The sequence below is a fragment of the Hippocampus bargibanti genome, linkage group LG11 (genome assembly GCF_051943395.1).
Source record: "Hippocampus bargibanti isolate YZ-2025 linkage group LG11, ASM5194339v1, whole genome shotgun sequence".
Classification (NCBI taxonomy): Eukaryota; Metazoa; Chordata; class Actinopteri; order Syngnathiformes; family Syngnathidae; genus Hippocampus; species Hippocampus bargibanti.
The window spans coordinates 5,757,460-5,776,058 of record NC_142744.1 but is presented as its reverse complement, the minus strand read 5'-3'; the positions used below and the strand labels follow the sequence as shown (position 1 = coordinate 5,776,058).

Here is an 18,599-nt window from a genome sequence, read left to right as displayed (position 1 = left end):
AGATGTTGTTATTCACATTGCATGAGGACTCTTGCAACTGCCGTCACAAAATTTACTCCCTCTGAAAACTCAAATCATTTTAGTTGAGTACAAAGCTATAATAATAATAATAATCATAATAATAATCATCATAATAATAATAATAATAATTATTATTATTATTATGATTACGTAGTGCGCCAATACGTATGCGGAACTGTCGCAGTTTGGAATTGAAGCGGATTTACGTGTCTCACTGGAGATGTGAGTCAATCTCTTTTCGTCAATGGATGCTACGGCTACGTGTTTGCGTTCAACATTTAGCTTGGAGTAGACGTGCACATTTTAACCATGACGTCCCTGATCCACTGGCGAAAAGGACGTGTTGATCCTCTCCTCAGAACTGCTTCATACAACCAAGAAGGTGTAGAAAGCGCTTAAGATTGAATGACTATGTTTCTATTTGTTATTTTGTTGTTTAAACTTCCAGATGGCGCCGCGAGAGTGGCTGCCTTTACAGAGGCTCCTGTATTTTGTTTTTCTACTTCTTCCTTTCCTTTCCTCTTTCGTCACTTTTCTGCTGTGAAATGTAAATTTTTCCACTGCGAGACTAATAAAGGCTAATCCAATTATTATTTTATTTAGGATTTATTTATCGATCTATCTATTTTAACTCATTCACTGCCATTCCCAAATTTATTTGGCAATTGTAAATATGACATCGAGTGCCATTTCCGAAGTTGTCCGGATTAAGTTTTTTCTTTCTGGGGTGCCGATAAAGCGCTCGGTCGACCTCTGGCAATGGTTTTTTCCCTTCCACGAGTGGGCAGCATTTGCCTTTTGTACAACCGCCCCCACTTGCACCTCATATTACTCCGGAACCAAATAGGATAGAAAATAACTTTTTTTTCTGATAAAAGAAGCAAACCTAACGCTTCTTTTGCTGCATTGAATGTTTATGTCGTCCTAAAACTCAATATTGTGTGGGTCCTGGAATTTGAGTGACAATGACAAAAACCCTGGCACTGGAGTGGACACATTTTTGCACATGTCTGACAGTGAATGAGTTAATGTACGAAAACAGGAACCTTCACAGATTCTTCATTCATCCTACTTGTGGATGAGCATTGAATTGCGTTGCCTGTCATTACGTCGCTGCAATAGATAGGTGGGCAAATACACAAGATGAGTGATGAACGAACAGACGCATTCTCACCGCGGGTCGTCTATGAGTCAAGGCACAAGAAAGAGTATTTGACATTAGGGCGAGCTGATTGGAGGCAGCCGTAGAGCGACACGCTTGGATAAAAGTTGAAAAGAATACGACGGGAGTCTATTGTTACAAAGCCGGTCTCACATAGAGATGTTTCCTAGCAACGGTTTATTTCAGTTTGGAGGCTCCCAAATAAAAATAAAAAAAAGAACTCCTGCATGCAGATCAGAACGTTTTCATGATGATGCTATTAAACACCATCGCAGCTCGAACCATGTATTTGCTGGTCCCCATCGTTGGCTAGACAATCACAGCTGTCACTGCGCATTGTTTTATTAACTCATTCAATGCCAGACGTGCAAAAAATGTGTCCACTCCAGTGCCAGGGTTTTTGTCATTGTCACTTGAATTGCAGGACCCACATAATATGGAGTTTTAGGACTACATAAACATCCAATGCAGCGTAAGAAACCTTAGAATCTCTTCTTTCATCAGAAAAAAAAGAGTTAATTCCTAAGTTATCTGAGTCTGGAGTTATCTGAGCTTGAAATGGGGGCAGCTGTACAAAATAAAATACAACACATACATATTGATTTATATAGTGCTTTAAAAACAGCTGAAGTTGTAAAAAAGCGCTGACATGGACAAAAGGCAAATGCTGCCCCCTGGTGGAAGGGAAAAAACATTGCCAGAGGTCTGGCCAGCGCTTTATCCTCCCCGGGGACCAGGGGTGTCAAAGTCATTTTTTGCCGCGGGCCACATTGTAGTTATGGTTTCCTCTCGAGGGCCGTTATGAATTTGGGGAACCCATTAGAATGTTTAAATCCCTTCAAATATTACATATAGAGCACACAGCAAATTAATGAATAACTCATTTTCAAATCTGAAGTCAATAATAATGACTTTTATTGAGGTTGACATCCAAAAATGTGAAATTTTGGCTCAAATTTTAGCAATCATCATGGAATTTAACAAGTTTGATTTGCTCTCGCGGGCCGAAAAAAATGATGTGGCGGGCTGGATTTGGCCCGAGGGCCTTGACTTTGACACCTGTGCCTTAGACTCTTTTCTTTCATCAGAAAAAAATAGTTAATTCCTAAAGGGTCTTGAATTACATGCATTTGAAATGAGGGTGGCTGTCCAAAACACAATGTAACACATACATATTGGTTTATATAGCGCTTTAACAACAGCCGAAGCTAGAACAGAGCGATAATATGGAAAAAAGGGAAATGCTGCCCCCTTGTGGAAAAGAAAAACATGGCCAGAGGCCATGGCCAGTGCTTTATCCCAGCAGACAAATCAGCCCATTTCCAACAGAGCTTGGCCGCGATCTTGTGCATTTTCTGGGCGCTACATTGGAGTCCAGACGGCTCAAATTGATACCGGAGGACTTCTTTAATCGATTGCAAACATTTATGCTTTCCTCTTCAGAAGTATTTGAATCATATTCATAACTGGATGAGTAACAAGAAAGCATATTCTCCGAATCTGAAGCCATTGTTTAGATTCTAGAGGCCTGGACGTGACGTCACAAATAAGGGGGCAGAACCTTCTGAAACTCAGCATCTCCAAGGTCATTTTGAAGTAGTAAAAAAAAAAAAGTAGTAAAAAAATGGTGGTCGGTTGTCCTTTAAAGGACAACCGACGTCTCCGGACAAGTTGTGTCCATAATTTGTAAAATGGCTTCAAATGACTTCTACTGAGCCTATTTTACAAAGATTCCGCCGCATCTAGCTATATTTTACGTTTTAAGACTCGCTCTGAATATTCCGGAAGTCTTGTTTTTGAGTTGGTGACGAGCCGGTACGTGACGTCACTGAAGGAACGCCCCTGACCGAAAAAAGGACACACCGTAGCAGTCCTTCCATCACGTCAATGCATTTTGGTCTGAAAACGTCATGTTGCACTAAAAACAGCCAGAAGAGGGCATCCAAGCTCCATGGAAAGAATTTATCAGCCTGTGGAAACGGGCTGATTCATTCCTCACAATAGCTCGGTGGCCATTTTCTGCCTCTTTTTCGGTGAGACATTTCCCCCCCAATGTTGCCTCAAAATGGCACGGAATAAATTCTTTAATCGATTGCAAACATGTATGCTTTCCTCTTCAGAACTATTTGAATCATATTCATAACTGGATGTGTAACAAGAAATCATATTCTCCGAATCTGAAGCCATTTTTTTGATTCACAAGCAATGCAAGACGTCTTGGCGTGACGTCACAAACTGGAGGCGGGACTTTCTGAAAATGCCCAATTCGCAGCTCAATTTTTTGCAGATTTTGGACACAAGTCATTTTATTGGTGTTTTGCATTTGAATAAAAATATCATACTGCGTGTTTTGGGTATTTTAGATATGCAAGTATCTAGAAAGGCATATTGATAGATGTAGCTGTATTGCATCAACCCATATTTACAAGTGTCCTGTTTTTTTTACTAGCTAGATATTATCTATCTATCTATCTATCTATCTATCTATCTATCTATCTATCTATCTATCTATCTATCTATCTATCTATCTATCTATCTAGCTAGCTAGCAGCTATCGATATATAAAACGTTTTTCTGATGTCAGTTAGGAAACAAAAAAGTGATGTCGGTTGTCCTTTAAAACTTTAAATATAGCTATATGCGGTGGAATCTTTGTAAAATGCGCTCAGTAAACGTCATTTGAAGTGATTTTACAACTTATGGACGCAATTTGTCCGTAGGTGTCGTTTGTGCTTTAAAAGTGTTTGATATTTGATGCTCACCTGGTCCTCGAACGATAAGGCCTGTCCGACATCTCTCGGGAAGCCATCGATGACGATACCATTGGCGTCTGGGATTTTCATAATCTTCTGCTTGATCTCTGTGATAGTGGTTTCCTACCAAGCACAAACAGTCGATCTGTAATAGTCTGTCCACCGTTTCTATCGTGGTCATAAGAGGCCTCAATTTAGCAAGCCTTATCCAAAATTGAATCTTCATTTCGCTTTTTTTTTTCACTGTAAAGGATGGATCTTATGATTCTGCTGCATCACAGAAAGACCTCTTAAGTCAGGGGTGTCAAAGTCATTTTTTGCCGCGGGCCACATTGTAGTTATGGTTTCCTCTCGAGGGCCGTTATGAATTTGGGGAACCCATTAGAATGTTTAAATCCCTTCAAATATTATAAATAGAGCACACAGCAAATTAATGAATAACTCGTTTTCAAATCTGGAAGTCAAGAATAATGACTTTTATTGTGGTTGACATCCAAAAATATGAAATTTTGGCTCAGATTTCATCATGGAATTTAACAAGTTTGATTTGCTTTCGCGGGCCGAAAAAATGATGCGGTGGGCCGGATTTGGCCCGCGGGCCTTGACTTTGACACCTGTGTCTTAAGTCTTCCACCATCAGAGTTAAAACCACATAAGGACGAAAATACAGCAGCGCGCTGGCGACCAATTTTTTTCTTTTGTGGATCCCGCGTTATTTTAGAGTGCAGCGACGTGATGGCATTCAAGCTCACTCGAGGCCACTGAGTGCCAGCATCGCTTAGCGTCACTTACTTCTTCCTGACTGCAGGAGGAGGTCAACAAAAGCAGATACACGAGCACTACGCCGCTCTAAAAATAACTGCAAAAACACACACATACACACATGCGGGCGACTTCCATTTTATCAAGATTCCATCAGACAGATGAATGTCGCCGCTTTCCACGCTTATCCAATAGACTCCACGCAGCATAGCAACCAAACACCGCAGCTCGTTTTTTTTAGGAATGTGAATCGCATCAAAGCAAATCACTTGAAAAGTAGAGCCGTTTGAACCTGTTTATATATTAAAAAATAATACATTTAATTTTTCTCTCAAACTCTCAAGGTTACTTTACAATCACAGGATAAGTTTTTCTGTTGGTGTAATTTAAATAGATAGAGAGCTAGCTAGCCAGCTAATATATAGCTAATCGATAGCTGCTAGCTAGCTAGATAGATAGATAGATAGATAGATAGATAGATAGATAGATAGATAGATAGATAGATAGATAGATAGATAGATAGATAGATAGATAGATAGATAGATAGATAGATAGATAGATAGATAGATAGATAACTATATAGCTAATGTCTAGCTAGGAAAAAAAAAACAGGACACTTGTAAATATGGGTTGGTGCAATACAGCTACATCTATCAATATGCCTTTCTAGATACTTGCACTATGTACCGTTTTTTATGAAACAGTTTAGCACATTTACAGTATACAGTTGACATTTTTATTTTACCATGCTTAGAATATCTTGTTTTCTATCCTCCCCCCCCACACACACACACACTATCCCCTTTCAAATTGCTGCTTTGGACTGCAAATTTCCCCATTGTGGGACGAATAAAGGTTTTCTGATTCTGATTCTGATAGCTAGATAGCTAGCAGAGACAACTATATAGCTAATAGATAGTCAGCTAGCTCAAATATGAATGACTTGATCATATCTAATAAGCTGCGAGCTTGACCCATTTTGCTGTTTATTTGACGGCTTCGCGTCAGGCCATCTGGCGAGCGGCCGTACAGGATGGGAAAGAATCCCAGAGATGCAAACTCCGCAGTTACAGAGGGTGAATCGTGAGAGGGCTCTGCGCTGTCAGTCGCGATGTGGGCTGTGGCGCCTCGTGTTTTTCGGCATCGCGCTTTGCTGCATGACTTTGCTTCATCCGTGTGGACAGCAGCTGCCACCCCCAACCAACCTCACACAGCAAAAAAAAAACATTTTTGCTGTGCTATACCTCACAATCAAAGTCATAATAAAAACAGTATTGTGCAAGTTTTGGGTTGTTTCCAATCAGAAATAATGGGTTTAACCGTGTTGAGTTTGACTGAATGTTTCAAATTCACTAACTAGCTAGGTAGCTAAACTCACTTACAAGATTCACACATTTTCTTTTTATTCGCTCAAATAACCCACTAATTAACTAACTTAATCTATTAATTAATTAACCAACTAGCTCACCAAATAACTAACTAGCTAACCAACTAGCTAACAAACAAACTAGCCAACCAACTAATCAACCAACCATCTAGGTAACTCATTAATATGTATCGAAGTAGCTAATTTGCTAGCTAACTGACTAACCGACAGACAGCTAACTTTTCTGTGCTAGTTTGACTGAATGTTTCAAATTATTTAGCTTGCTAGGTAGCGAACTCATGAACAAGATGGAGACATTTTTCTTTTATGCGCTCAAATAACCAACTAATTAAATAAACAGTTAACCAACTAACTCACCAAATAACTAACTAGCTAACCACCTATCTAACAAACAAACTAGCCAACCTACTAATCAACCAACCAACTCATAAATATGTAACTCAGTATCAAAGTAGCTAACTTGCTAGCTAACTAACTGACAGACAGACTAACTAGCTAACGAGCTAACTTTGCTGTGCTAGTTTGACTGAATGTTTCAAATTATTTAGCTAGCTAGTTAGCTAACTCACTAGCAAGATTCACACATTTTATGTGCTCAAATAATCAACTAATTAAATAAATAATTAACCCACTGACTCATCAAATAACTAACTAGCTAACCAAGTAGCTAACTAGCTAACAAACAAACTAGCCAACTAACCACCTACCAACTCATAAATATGTATCAAAGTAGCTAACTAACCGACAGACTAACTAGCTACCTAGCAAATTTTGCTGTGCTAGTTTGACTGAATGTTTCAAATTATTTAGCTAGCTAGTTATCTAACTCACTAGCAAGGTTCACATATTTTCTTTTCATATGCTCAAATAACCAACTAATTAACCAACTAGCTTGACAAATAGTTAACTAGCTAACTAGCTAACAAACACTCTAGCCAACCAACTAAGTAACTCATGAATATGTATCAAAGTAGGTAACTTGCTAGCTAACTAATTAACCGACAGACCCATGAACTGAATGAACTAACAAACTAAATGAATAATAATAATAATAATAATAATAATAATAATAATAATAATAATAATAATAATAATAATAATAGTAATAATAATAATAATAAACTCAATTTCATTTATAAGCGCCTTTCAAAACTCTCAAGGTCACTTTACAGTCACTGTTTGATGTTTTTCTGCGGGTGAGCAGCGGCAGCCACACACTAGCTAGCTAGATTGCCAGACAGCTAATGGTTAGATAGTGAGATAGCCACCCAGCTAACCAGATAGCTAATAGATAGCAAATAGCTTGGTAGAGTATGAACACAATTGACAACAACAGAAGTTTAAGGCAAAAAGCTAGCTAGATAGCTTACAAAAGAAATGGGGGGATGTACGTAACATTTTATAATAATAATAATACATTTCATTTATAAGGGCCTTTCAAAACTCTCAAGGACACATTCCATTTATAAGTGCCTTTAGCTAGATAGCCAACTAACTAGCTAGCTAGCTAACTAACATTTATTTCTTGGGGGTGGTTTGTAGCTATACTTCACAGTCCCTGTATGGAGATGGTAACTAGCAAACTAAAAAGAAGGAACTAACTAACAAAACATATATGCTATATGCTATTGCGTTTTGAAAAGGAAATGTACTATTTGGCTAACTGAATGGCTATACCTTTGTGAAAATTACAAAATGTTCTTAACTCTTGTTTCCCTGCTAAGGTTGTATTGATTATCCTCTTGGTCGAGCTCCTCTTCTCCTGGCGGAGATTATTAAGGTTAGCTTAACACTGCAAATATCGATATTTGATGCTTGAGTGTCAATACTTCGACCTGAGTCGAAACTTTTGCGAATAACATAACGTGAATGACTACACCGATTGTGAGCTCCTCTTTCATTGTCAGTGTCGAGCAAAATAATCCCACCCAAGGGGCATACCTATAGAATTGCTCCACAGTGTTTAAATAATATTAGATAATTACATTCACAAATACACAAAGCAAGATGTGTTTCCCTAGACAATCTGACTTTCATTATCTTGACGCTAACGAGAGGCGTCCAGCTCCCCCGCCTTGTGACATGAACGCCACTAATGAATATCTCATTGCGTGCGACGCTGTCCTTCCTACGCCATTCTTTTGACTACCTGCGGTGCCAACTCGCCGTTGGTGATGATCTTGGCGATCAAGCTCCACTTCCTGTTGCTAGTGGCGTTATGGATCATCTTCTTTCGCAGCAGCTCGCCCACCGACATGTACTGGAAGCCGTAACGTTCGGCGATCTTCAAGCATTGTGTTCCCTTACCGCTTCCAGGACCTCCTACGGTTGTGGGGGGGAAAAAAAATCAAATAAAACTAGACTACCCCTGATTCTTCAAGTACATGTTTGTTTTAAAACATCTGGAACAACTCAAGGGACATTGTACTACCCACAACTATTTGATGCATAGCATATTTTTCTTTCTGGTAGTCACGATACACTTTAGAGGTACAGTGATACCTTGGCTTACGAACTTAATTGGTTCCCAGACAGAGTAAGGCGAAAAGTGTGTATCCCAAAAATTAATTTCCCATAGGAAACCATAAAAATGAGAATAATCCGTTCCCCGGTCCCCATATAACATAATTTTCTACTTTCTTATAAGCCTTGAAACTACACAAAATATACCTTATTTTATGTATAATAAATATGCTATGGTATTATAATTAAAGAAATAAACTGTACTGTATAATAAAGTCGTTTTATTTACCTTTGTGATGGTCGTTGATAGCTTGATGGAATGGGGTTGCCGCTTTCATCAGCATTAAACACTTGATGAGGAACGTAGCCTTTTCTTGAGGTATGGAATGATCCCTTGTAGGTGCTTTCTCTGCGATAATTTTACCTAGTTCCTCATCAATTGTGATCTGTTTAGCTGGGTTGATAGCTTTTTGCATCAAGTGTACAGATGGCTTGTGCGGATTGTTTGTGGAGCCTGATTAATGGGAATTTTAACCTTGCAGTCTACGCTCTGCCTTTGAATTATCAAAGTTGAAACGAGTCCAAATTTCTGTTTTCTGTCCATTTTGTCACTCTCTCTCTGTCGTCTGCCTGTCTCTTTAATGTTTAAACCGCCTCCCCTCACTGTTGCGTTCTTGACCAATAACGTGGCTTCAACCGAAGACTGGGGGCGGGGAATAGAGAACCAAAAAAATCTCGGCTGCCATTTTCTTTTTTGGATAATGGGCTCAAACGACACTTCACTCATTGTGGCACCTCCGTCCGTGTGTATCCCAAAAAATAGTTTGTATGCCTAGGTAAAATTTTCAAAAATTTAACGTTCGTAAACCAAAAGGTTCGGGAGCCTTTTTTTTTTCCATGACTGCATGTACTCAGGGAGTGTTGATGCTCTACTTTGTGTGTGTATGTGTGAGAGTAAGTGTGAAACAGTGTGTGCGTGGGTGTATTGCAGCCAGAAGCTTGTTAGATGTGTTTGGGGTATGAGGCTGCTTGTAATTTTGTATCTTTTTTTTTTTCATTTCTTCACAATTAATCATTTCATCACAGGAAAAACAAGTGATGAAGAACCTCAATAGTGTAACACCCCAAAGTTGTGTCAATATTTTAAAAAATATGATACATCACAATAGCCAGATGATAAATTGTCCTTGAGAGGTTTGAAAGGCGCTTATAAATGCAATGTAAATTTAAAAAAATACAAAAAAACAATACAGTGATACATCAGAAACCTGTTCGAAAACCAATTTGTTCAAAAACCGAAACGGCACTTTCCATCATAATCAATGTAATTTTTTTTAATCCGGTCCAACTCTGGAAAACAACTTCTTTAAAGCACTTTTTAAACTATTTTACAGATTAAACTGGATAAACATGTACTAACAGAACATGGCATTTGTAAAATACTTTAAAAATAAACTGTATTATGTTTTATTTGACCAATTTTAACATTAACATTGGAACATAAAAACATCTCTCTGTCTGTCTGCCAAGGGGCGTGTTGGTACCTATGCCAGCTTCTGCTACACAAGGATAACATGCTATTTGTAGAGATCGCAGCCAAACACGTCTGCTTCTTTGTAAAAAAAAAAAACTTTAGTTAACAATACTATTGTTGGTTGAAAACCGAATTGGATGAGAACCGAGACATTCGAAAACCGAGGTTTAACTATATTTAGTATCTCAATGTCAATATTTACTCATTCACTGCCATTCCCAAATTTATTCGGGAATTGAAAATATGACGTGGAGCGCCAATCCCGAATTTGTTCGGGTTTTGGTTTTTCTTGCGAGGGTGCCAATAAAGCACTGGTCAGACCTCTGGCAATGTTTTTCCCTCCCACGAGGTGGCAGAAGTTACCTTTTGTACAGCCCCCCATTTCAAACCCAGCTAACTCCAGACCCATATAATTTAGGAATTAACTCTTTTTTTACTGATGAAAGAAGAGCGTCTGAGGTTTCTAACGCTGTACTGACAGTTTATGTAGTCCAAAAACGCAATATTTTGTGGGTCCTGGATTTTGAGTGAAAATGACAAAAACCCTGGCACTGGAGTGGAGACATTTTTGCACATCGTCTGGCTGTGAATGAGTTAAATATCACCGGTAGTTAAAATAGTCTGATATTCCACCCTTGTGTGTTGGTATCGTATCAAAACACGACGCAGTTTGATATCGATACTCTGTGATCATATTTAATAAATTATCTCAATTTGATGTTTGACTCATCCTAAAGGTGTCAAGCTCCGTTTCACATACAGCTGACCGGCTCCATTTACGAGATTAATGGTGAGTTAATGTGGGAGATCTGATTAGCCCAAACACATGCAGTCAGCCGGAGTGAAAAAGAAGAAAACCATCAGGGAGAAAAAAAAACATGCCGTGAGAAGCTATTTTTAGCTTCTACCCGAAGTAAATAAATATTAATAGAGATTCATTTACATGCCGGAAAGCCCTTGGAAGTACTAAGAAGCAGCCTGTACCTAAAAAAAAAAACGCTTTGCAGATACTGAGAAACAAGTATGCAAAACACTGGCCTGTTTACCACAATACACTCCTCAACTTACAAATGAGATCCGTTACGAATGGTCGTTCGTAAGGGGAATTTTCTTCGTAAGTTGCTTCAGTGCTGTATTTTGTATGGAATTTATGTTTAAGGCATATATACGTATGTTAAAGTAACCTGTATTGGTTTGTACTGAAAAATAAACATTTAATAAAATATGCACTCTATAAAGATATATTACTACAAAAATTGTGTGATGTAGCGTTGTTCGTAACTCGAATGTTCGTAAGTAGGGCAGCGTGCACGTTCATGCTATGTCATTTATTGGAGGTGTGCCTACAGTCCGGAAAATACGGTAAATAACTAGTTAACTCATACACTGCCATTGTCAAATTTATTGGGGAATTGAAAATATGACATGGAGCCCCATTTCCGAATTTTTTCAGGTTTTGTTTAATCTTGTAGGAAGGTGCCGATAAAGCGCTGGTCAGACCTCTAGCAATGTTTTTTCCCTACTAACTGTTTTTTTCTGATGTTACGCTGCATTGAATGTTTATGTAGTCCTAAAACTCCAGATTATGTGGGTTCTGCAATTTGAGTGAAAATGACAAAAACCCTGGCACTGGAGTGAGCACATTTTTGCACATATTCAGACTAGTATTTTGTTTATTATTATTATTAGTATTATTATTATGATAAAAGCCGAAAGGAAAATAAGATTATTATTATTATTATTATTATTATTATTATTATTATTATTAAGATTATGATGATGATGATGATGATTATTATTATTATTATTATTATTATTATTATTATGTATTTTTTGGGAGTGTTTGATTTTTTTATTTTATGTTTTTGGGTGGCGGGGGCCACAAAATGTATTTTTCCAATAATAATAACAATAATAAATATTATTTATAAAAAAATATTTATAAAAAATATTAAATAAAGTAAATATTTTAATAATATAAAAAAAATAATAAAGTAAATATTTTGAAAAATATTTACCTTGATCATTGTATCTAAAAGAAACATTTGTCTTCTACTTGTACAACTCAAATGTATCACAGAACTGATTTTCATATCACCTAATACTAATAATAATAATAATAATAATAATAATAATAATAATGACAATAATAATAATCATCATCATCATGATCATAATAATAATAATAATAATAATAATAATAATAATAATAATAATAAAAATGACAATAATAATAATAATAATAATAATAATAATAATAATAATAATTGCTCAAAATCAGTAGAGGACAAACATCAAATGAGTACTGTTATTTACCGATAACTAGGATGACTTTGGGCCGCGGCCTGGATGGATCAAACACTTCGTACTCCTCGATGAGCTCGGCCGTCTCCGATAGATCCGAGTCGCTCTCGATGGAAAACTGGCTAATGGGAGGAAGGCGCTCGTAGCGTCTGTAGGGGAAATTGGGACTGTCGGGCATCACTGTCATGCGCACGCACATAAACACACACGCACACAGGCCGCACACATACATGCGTTAGCATACGTGCGTGTCGGAAAATGTCATCATTATGCACGACTCAGCTGTCCATCACGCTTCATGTACTGTATGTAGCCTGTGGGTGTCAAACTCACAGAAAAAAAAAAGAAGCAACTGCGGTAATGATCATGATTGCGGTGATGTCGCTTTTGTGATCGGCAGATTAAAAGAGCAAAGGTCAGATGTGATATTGATTCAGAGGGCAGCAGTTCAGTCCTTCACAAGCATCTTTTTGGGAGGATTTCTTGTTATTAGTTGCACTTCATGCCGAGTGTGGTATTCAGACTCATCTGCTATTTCATTAAAAATGCATTTTTCCATTTATCCTGCTCTTGTTTGGCTGTTAACTCATTCACTGCCATTCACGAATTTATTCGGGAATTGAAAATATGACGTAGAGCGCCATTCCCGAATTTGTTCCGTTTTTTTTCATGCTTGGGTGCCAATAAAGCACTGTGCACGGCTTCTGGCATTGTTTTTTTTCTTTTGCACAAGGGGGCATCATTTCCCTTTTTCCAGGTTAGCGCTTTGTTCCAGCTTCAGCTGTTGTTAAAGCGCTATATAAACCAATATGTTTGTATTGTATTAGATTTTGGACAGTCACCCTCATTTCAAGCTCATATAACTCCAGACTCATATAACTTAGGAATTAACATTTTTTTCTGATGAATGAAGAGAATCCAAAGTTTATAACGCTGTATGTTTGTCCGAAAAGTCAATATTCTGTGGGTCCTGGAATTCAAGTGCCCATGACAAAAATTTATGTATTGTATTGTATTTTGGCAGCCGCCCCAATTTCAAGCTCAAGTAACTTAGGAATTAACTCTTTTTTTCCTGATGAAAGAGTGTCTAAGATTTCTTATGGTTTATTTATTTATGTATTTACTTATTCATGTATGTATGTATGTATGTATGTATGTATGTATGTATGTATGTATGTATGTATGTATGTATGTATGTATGTATGTATGTATGTGTGTATGTATGTATATTTATTGATCCATTTATCCTTTTGATTATTTATTCATTCATTCACTTATTCATTTATTTATTTATTTATTTATTTATTTATTTATTTATTTATTTATTTAGTGGGTTCATAGTTGAACCTTGAGCGAAAATGACGGGACAGTCTATCGACCAGTTGTAACCGATTTACAACCCAAGACAAATTTACAGGCTACAAAAGAAATAAAATGATCAAAATATGTCATAATAACAATAATTCATGGTTGTTGCGTTAGTTGTGGAAGGATTCCACTTTCATAGCTGAGAATGTTGCTGTGTATGTGCCTTCCAGGAGGCTGCCCAGTGAGATTTATGCCCTGTGGCACTTTCTGGATGGATTAAATCACAGCACAGATGGGTCCGAGAGTGGAACTCAAAATTGGCTTTGGCGCTCTAATCTGAACAAACCGAACACAAATCTTGTGGAAGACTCCATAGTGAATCCTGAAAAGGGATTTCTCAAAGGTACAGATCAAATATCAACACCACAGATTGGAAATGAGAGATTTCTTTCTTACATTCTGAGAAACGGATGAGTCCACAAACGCGGGTGAGGAATTTGGCATTCCCCCGGTCGTCGTTGGAGTCAACCAAAAAAGATTGCTTTGGATTGGATTGGATTGGATTGGATTTGCCTTTATTAGTCTCACAGTGGAGAAATTTACATTTCACAGCAGCAAAGTGATTGTATCGCAGCATTCACACAAACATTTGTGCTCGGTTTGATCATGCTGAAAGAATACTTGTTTTCTTAATGACATTAATTTGCTGCTACTTCTTGTTATAATAATAATAATAATAATAATAATAATAATAATAATAATAATAATAATAATAATAATAATAATAATAATAATGACGACAACAACAACAACAATAACAACAACAATAACAACAAAAACAACAACAACAATAATAATAATAATAATAATAATAATAATAATGATGATGATGAGGAAGATGATGGTGGTAATAATAATAATAATAGTAATAATAATAACAACAACAATAATAATAATAATGATAATAATAATAATAATAATAATAATAATAATGATAATAATAATAATAATAATAATAATAATAATGATAATGATGATGATGATGATGATGATGATGAGGAAGATGGTGGTAATAATAATAATAATAATAATAATAATAATAATAATAATAATAATAATAATAATGATGATGATGATGAGGAAGATGATGGTAGTAATAATAATAATAATAATATAATAATAATAATAATAATAATAATAATAATAATAATAATAATAATAATAATAATAATAATAATACATTTCATTTCTTGTTATTGTCATTATTACCTTAATTAGCTTAATGCTGAGAGACCCGCATTGGTACAAATGAGCTGGTGCTTAAAAATAAATAAATAAACAAATAATAAATAAATAAATACATAAAAATATTTAAAAATATAAAAATAAATAAATAGAAATAATAAATAAAGAAATAATTGTAATAACAAATTTAAATAAATAAATAAATAAATAAATAATAAACACATAAATAATAGTAAAAATACAAAATAAATACACACATGAGTAATAAATACAGAAATAATAGTAATAATAAATAATAAATAAATACGAGATAAATACGAACAAATAAATAGATAAACAAATAAATAAATAATACATTTAATTTCTAAGCACCTTTCAAAACTCTCAAGGACACTTTCCAGTCACGGGATAATAACGTTTTTTTTTTTAAATAAACTGTTTTGTGAATGTAGAGGCAAGAATTGACACGTCAGCTATTGTGATGTCTGCCGATTGATTCGTCCGTCCCTCTTTTAATTATTAAGCCAGTGCTGAGAAACAAGCGTCGACATGGATGTGTTTGCGCTTCAAAACTATTTTTCTGTTCTGTAAATGCTGAGAATCAATCATTCGGACTGATGTTGTGATGTCTACAATAGATTTTGCTTCTTTTTCTTTCTCACAAATACCTTTGTGACAGATTCAATGCAAATGTCAAAAAGTGAAATACAACTGAATTGTACATATACAGCCATTCTTCCTCATGCCACAAGAGGGAGCCCACGTACCACTTTGAAAATTACCGATCGACTTCATCCATACCATTTTGTCATTTTTACCCCCCCCCCCCCCCCCCCCCCGCCCCCCCAGAATGATTACAATGACAGCCCTCACCGTTTCTGAAGAGCGAGCGTCGTGACTGGCCACCGTTGATGGGCGGCAGCGCTTTTTTCTCCTGGCCCACGAACGTGTCCCATCGCACCTTATCCGGCCCTCCCAGCTCGCGTACTTTTTTCAAGCAGCCATCCAGGTAGTCCACGGGGTCATCGGGCCGGTGGTACATCAGACCTGTCAGCAGGCTCTAAATGTAAATATGGTGAGTTAGGCTATAAAAGAATTATCCACTTGCTCCAATTAAAGAAAACCTATTTAGTGGCATCGTTATGAAATAACGGTCTGAAGTAAGCAATAAAAACGCCTTTTACGACAATTTCTCATAAGTGAGACCTAATTGACAACATCAGGCCATTAGCTGCACGCCTTCAGGAGTAGGAGTGGATTTCATTATTATCATTTTAGTGGTTGTACTCCGATGATTTTCGGATCAAAACTTCATCCCGAATTTGTTCGGGATGTCATCGCACTGGAAATTAAAATTATATAGTGGTATGTTTTGAGAGTTAAAGGACAACCGACGTCACTTTTTTGTTTCTTAACTGACATCAGAAAAACGTTTTATAGCATCTAAAATACCCAAAAACACTCAGTATGATATTTTTATTCAAATGCAAAACACCAATAAAAATGACTTAAGTTAGTGTCCAAAATCTGCAAAAAATTGAGCTGCGAATAGGGCATTTTCAGAAAGTCCCGCCCCCATTTTGTGACGTCTTGCATTGCTGGAGAATCAAAACAATGGCTTCAGATTCTGAGAATATGCTTTGTTGTTACACATCCAGTTATGAATATGATTCAAATAGTTCTGAAGAGGAAAGCATACATGTTTGAAATCGATTAAAGAAGTCCTTCCGTGTCATTTTGAGGCATCTGGACTGCAATGTAGCGTCTCAGAAAAGAGGCAGAAAATGGCGACCTCTTGTAGACATGACAGTGTATTGCGTTTCCACAGGCTGATAAATTCCTTATATGGAGCTTGGACGCCCTCTTCTGGCAACTTTTGGGTGCAACACGAGGTTTTCAGACCAAACACGTACAGCAAAATACATTGACGTGATGGAAGGACTGCTACAATGTCTCTTTTTTTCGGTCAGGGGCGTTCCTTTAGTGACGTCACGTACGGACTCGTCACCAACTCAAAAACAAGACTTCCTGAATATTCAGCGCGAGTCTTAAAACGTAAAATATAGCTATATGCGGTGGAATCTTATTAAAATACGCTCTGTAGAAGTCATTCGAAGCCATTTTACAAATTATGAACACAACTTGTCCGGAGATGTCGGTTGTCCTTTAAGTCATATGTACGTGACAAAAGTGATATAAGCAGAAACTGGTAGATTTAGCAGGCAATGGTTTTAATTTTAGATGGAGAAAATAAAGGATTTTAGTCATTTTACTGAAGACCGAGTAAAGCGTATGATGGCCTTTTGGGAAGACACAAAAATAATAAACGCTATATTCATGAACTTATTACAACATCATGTAATTTTTTGGTAGAAAAAAAGAGATGAATTCAGTCTAATCATTGTATGATTTTTTTTCTGACAGTCTAGGTTACTGTACAGCGACATTATATAAGAGAACAATAAAGTCAAAAATTAATAATTCATTTTGTGAGGAACACTGTGTCCACCATGCATCACACTTGATGGCATTGTCACTTAAACAATTATGCAAGACGTCTTGATGGATGTACAGTATTTCACTCGAAGCATCCCATAAATAATCTTTCTTCTCTGCCCATGTTTGGAATCGCACAAGATACCACGACGAGAACCCGCGTGCACGTCCATCTCCACGCATGCCTCCGTGCCTCACCTCAAATAGTTGAGGGATCTCCCGCCGTGCCAGATACTCCTTGGCATCGTTGGTGCTCATCTCCTCTCAGAATTACAACTTGTTTGCCTTTAAATAGTCTCGTTTTTTAAAATATATCTCCTTTTTTTTTTTTTGCTCTGCGACTCTCGACAAGTCACACCACCGCAAGCTTAGAGCATCGTGGCCGTGTTGCGTGCGCTCTCCGAACGGATTCCTGCAGCCACAGACATGGCACCCTCCTCCTTCTCCACCTTCTTCTCACTCACTCTCTCATGCCGCCCTCTCCATCCTTTCTCTCCCCCCTCCTCACTCATCTTTCTGATGCAAATGCAGGCCTCAGTCCGTTACCTGGTCTACAGAAAATATTAAAACCCTGCATATTTGTCACTATTTTTTTCATGAACAGAAAATGACAATTTGATGACGTCAAGTATTCTTATGAGAAAATAGAGTCATCAAATAAAGGGAGTTTACAAGAAAAGATACAGTTTAACCAGAATGAATCAGTGATTAACAATGAAATTCGTTACAATAAAAACGATTCCTAGAGAAATCCCCGCAGACCAAGCTCAAGAATTACGAAATCTTCATTAGAGTGATCCTACTGTATTAAGTCTATTTATTTTATGTCCGGTACAGGTACAAGTATTATTTTCAACCGCTTGGCGTCGCCATTCTCACCCGTTACAGTGACGGATCTGACTGTAACGAATCTGTTTTTACGAAATGAATCGTTCATTTGTTATTTTTGGTCAAAATGAGGAACTAAACGTATAAAGTGATGTGAAAAATACTAGGTTTTGAACCCGTTTTTTTCCGAAATCCCCACCACCACTACTGAATAGGTAGAATTTTTTCCGAGTTCTAACAAAACATTCATTTTAAAACATATTAATTACCGAGGCCACGCCTTTGTCGTGTCATAAACGACAAAAAAGAAAAATACTTTCTTTATTAATGACATTA

General features: G+C 36.9%; 1 protein-coding gene and 1 long non-coding RNA gene across 2 annotated transcripts in view; one reads left to right on the top strand and one right to left on the bottom strand.

The window, feature by feature from the left end:
- The window catches only part of LOC148891272 (uncharacterized), a 32,905-nt gene extending 16,981 nt beyond the window's left edge, over positions 1-15,924 (top strand). Inside the window, exon 6 of the long non-coding RNA XR_016116359.1 lies at positions 15,789-15,924. This is a non-coding gene — a long non-coding RNA (uncharacterized LOC148891272). The remainder of the gene's footprint in view (positions 1-15,788) is intronic.
- ak5 (adenylate kinase 5) overlaps positions 1-18,459 on the bottom strand; it is a 36,801-nt gene extending 18,342 nt beyond the window's left edge. Inside the window, exons 1-5 of the mRNA XM_089007435.1 lie at positions 17,634-18,459; positions 15,813-15,999; positions 12,399-12,566; positions 8,235-8,407; positions 3,946-4,059 (exon numbers count right to left, since the gene is read on the bottom strand). Of these exons, the coding sequence (XP_088863561.1) occupies positions 3,946-4,059; positions 8,235-8,407; positions 12,399-12,566; positions 15,813-15,999; positions 17,634-17,693 (702 nt within the window). The 5' untranslated portion in view covers positions 17,694-18,459. The remainder of the gene's footprint in view (positions 1-3,945; positions 4,060-8,234; positions 8,408-12,398; positions 12,567-15,812; positions 16,000-17,633) is intronic.
- Positions 18,460-18,599: the final 140 nt, after the last annotated feature.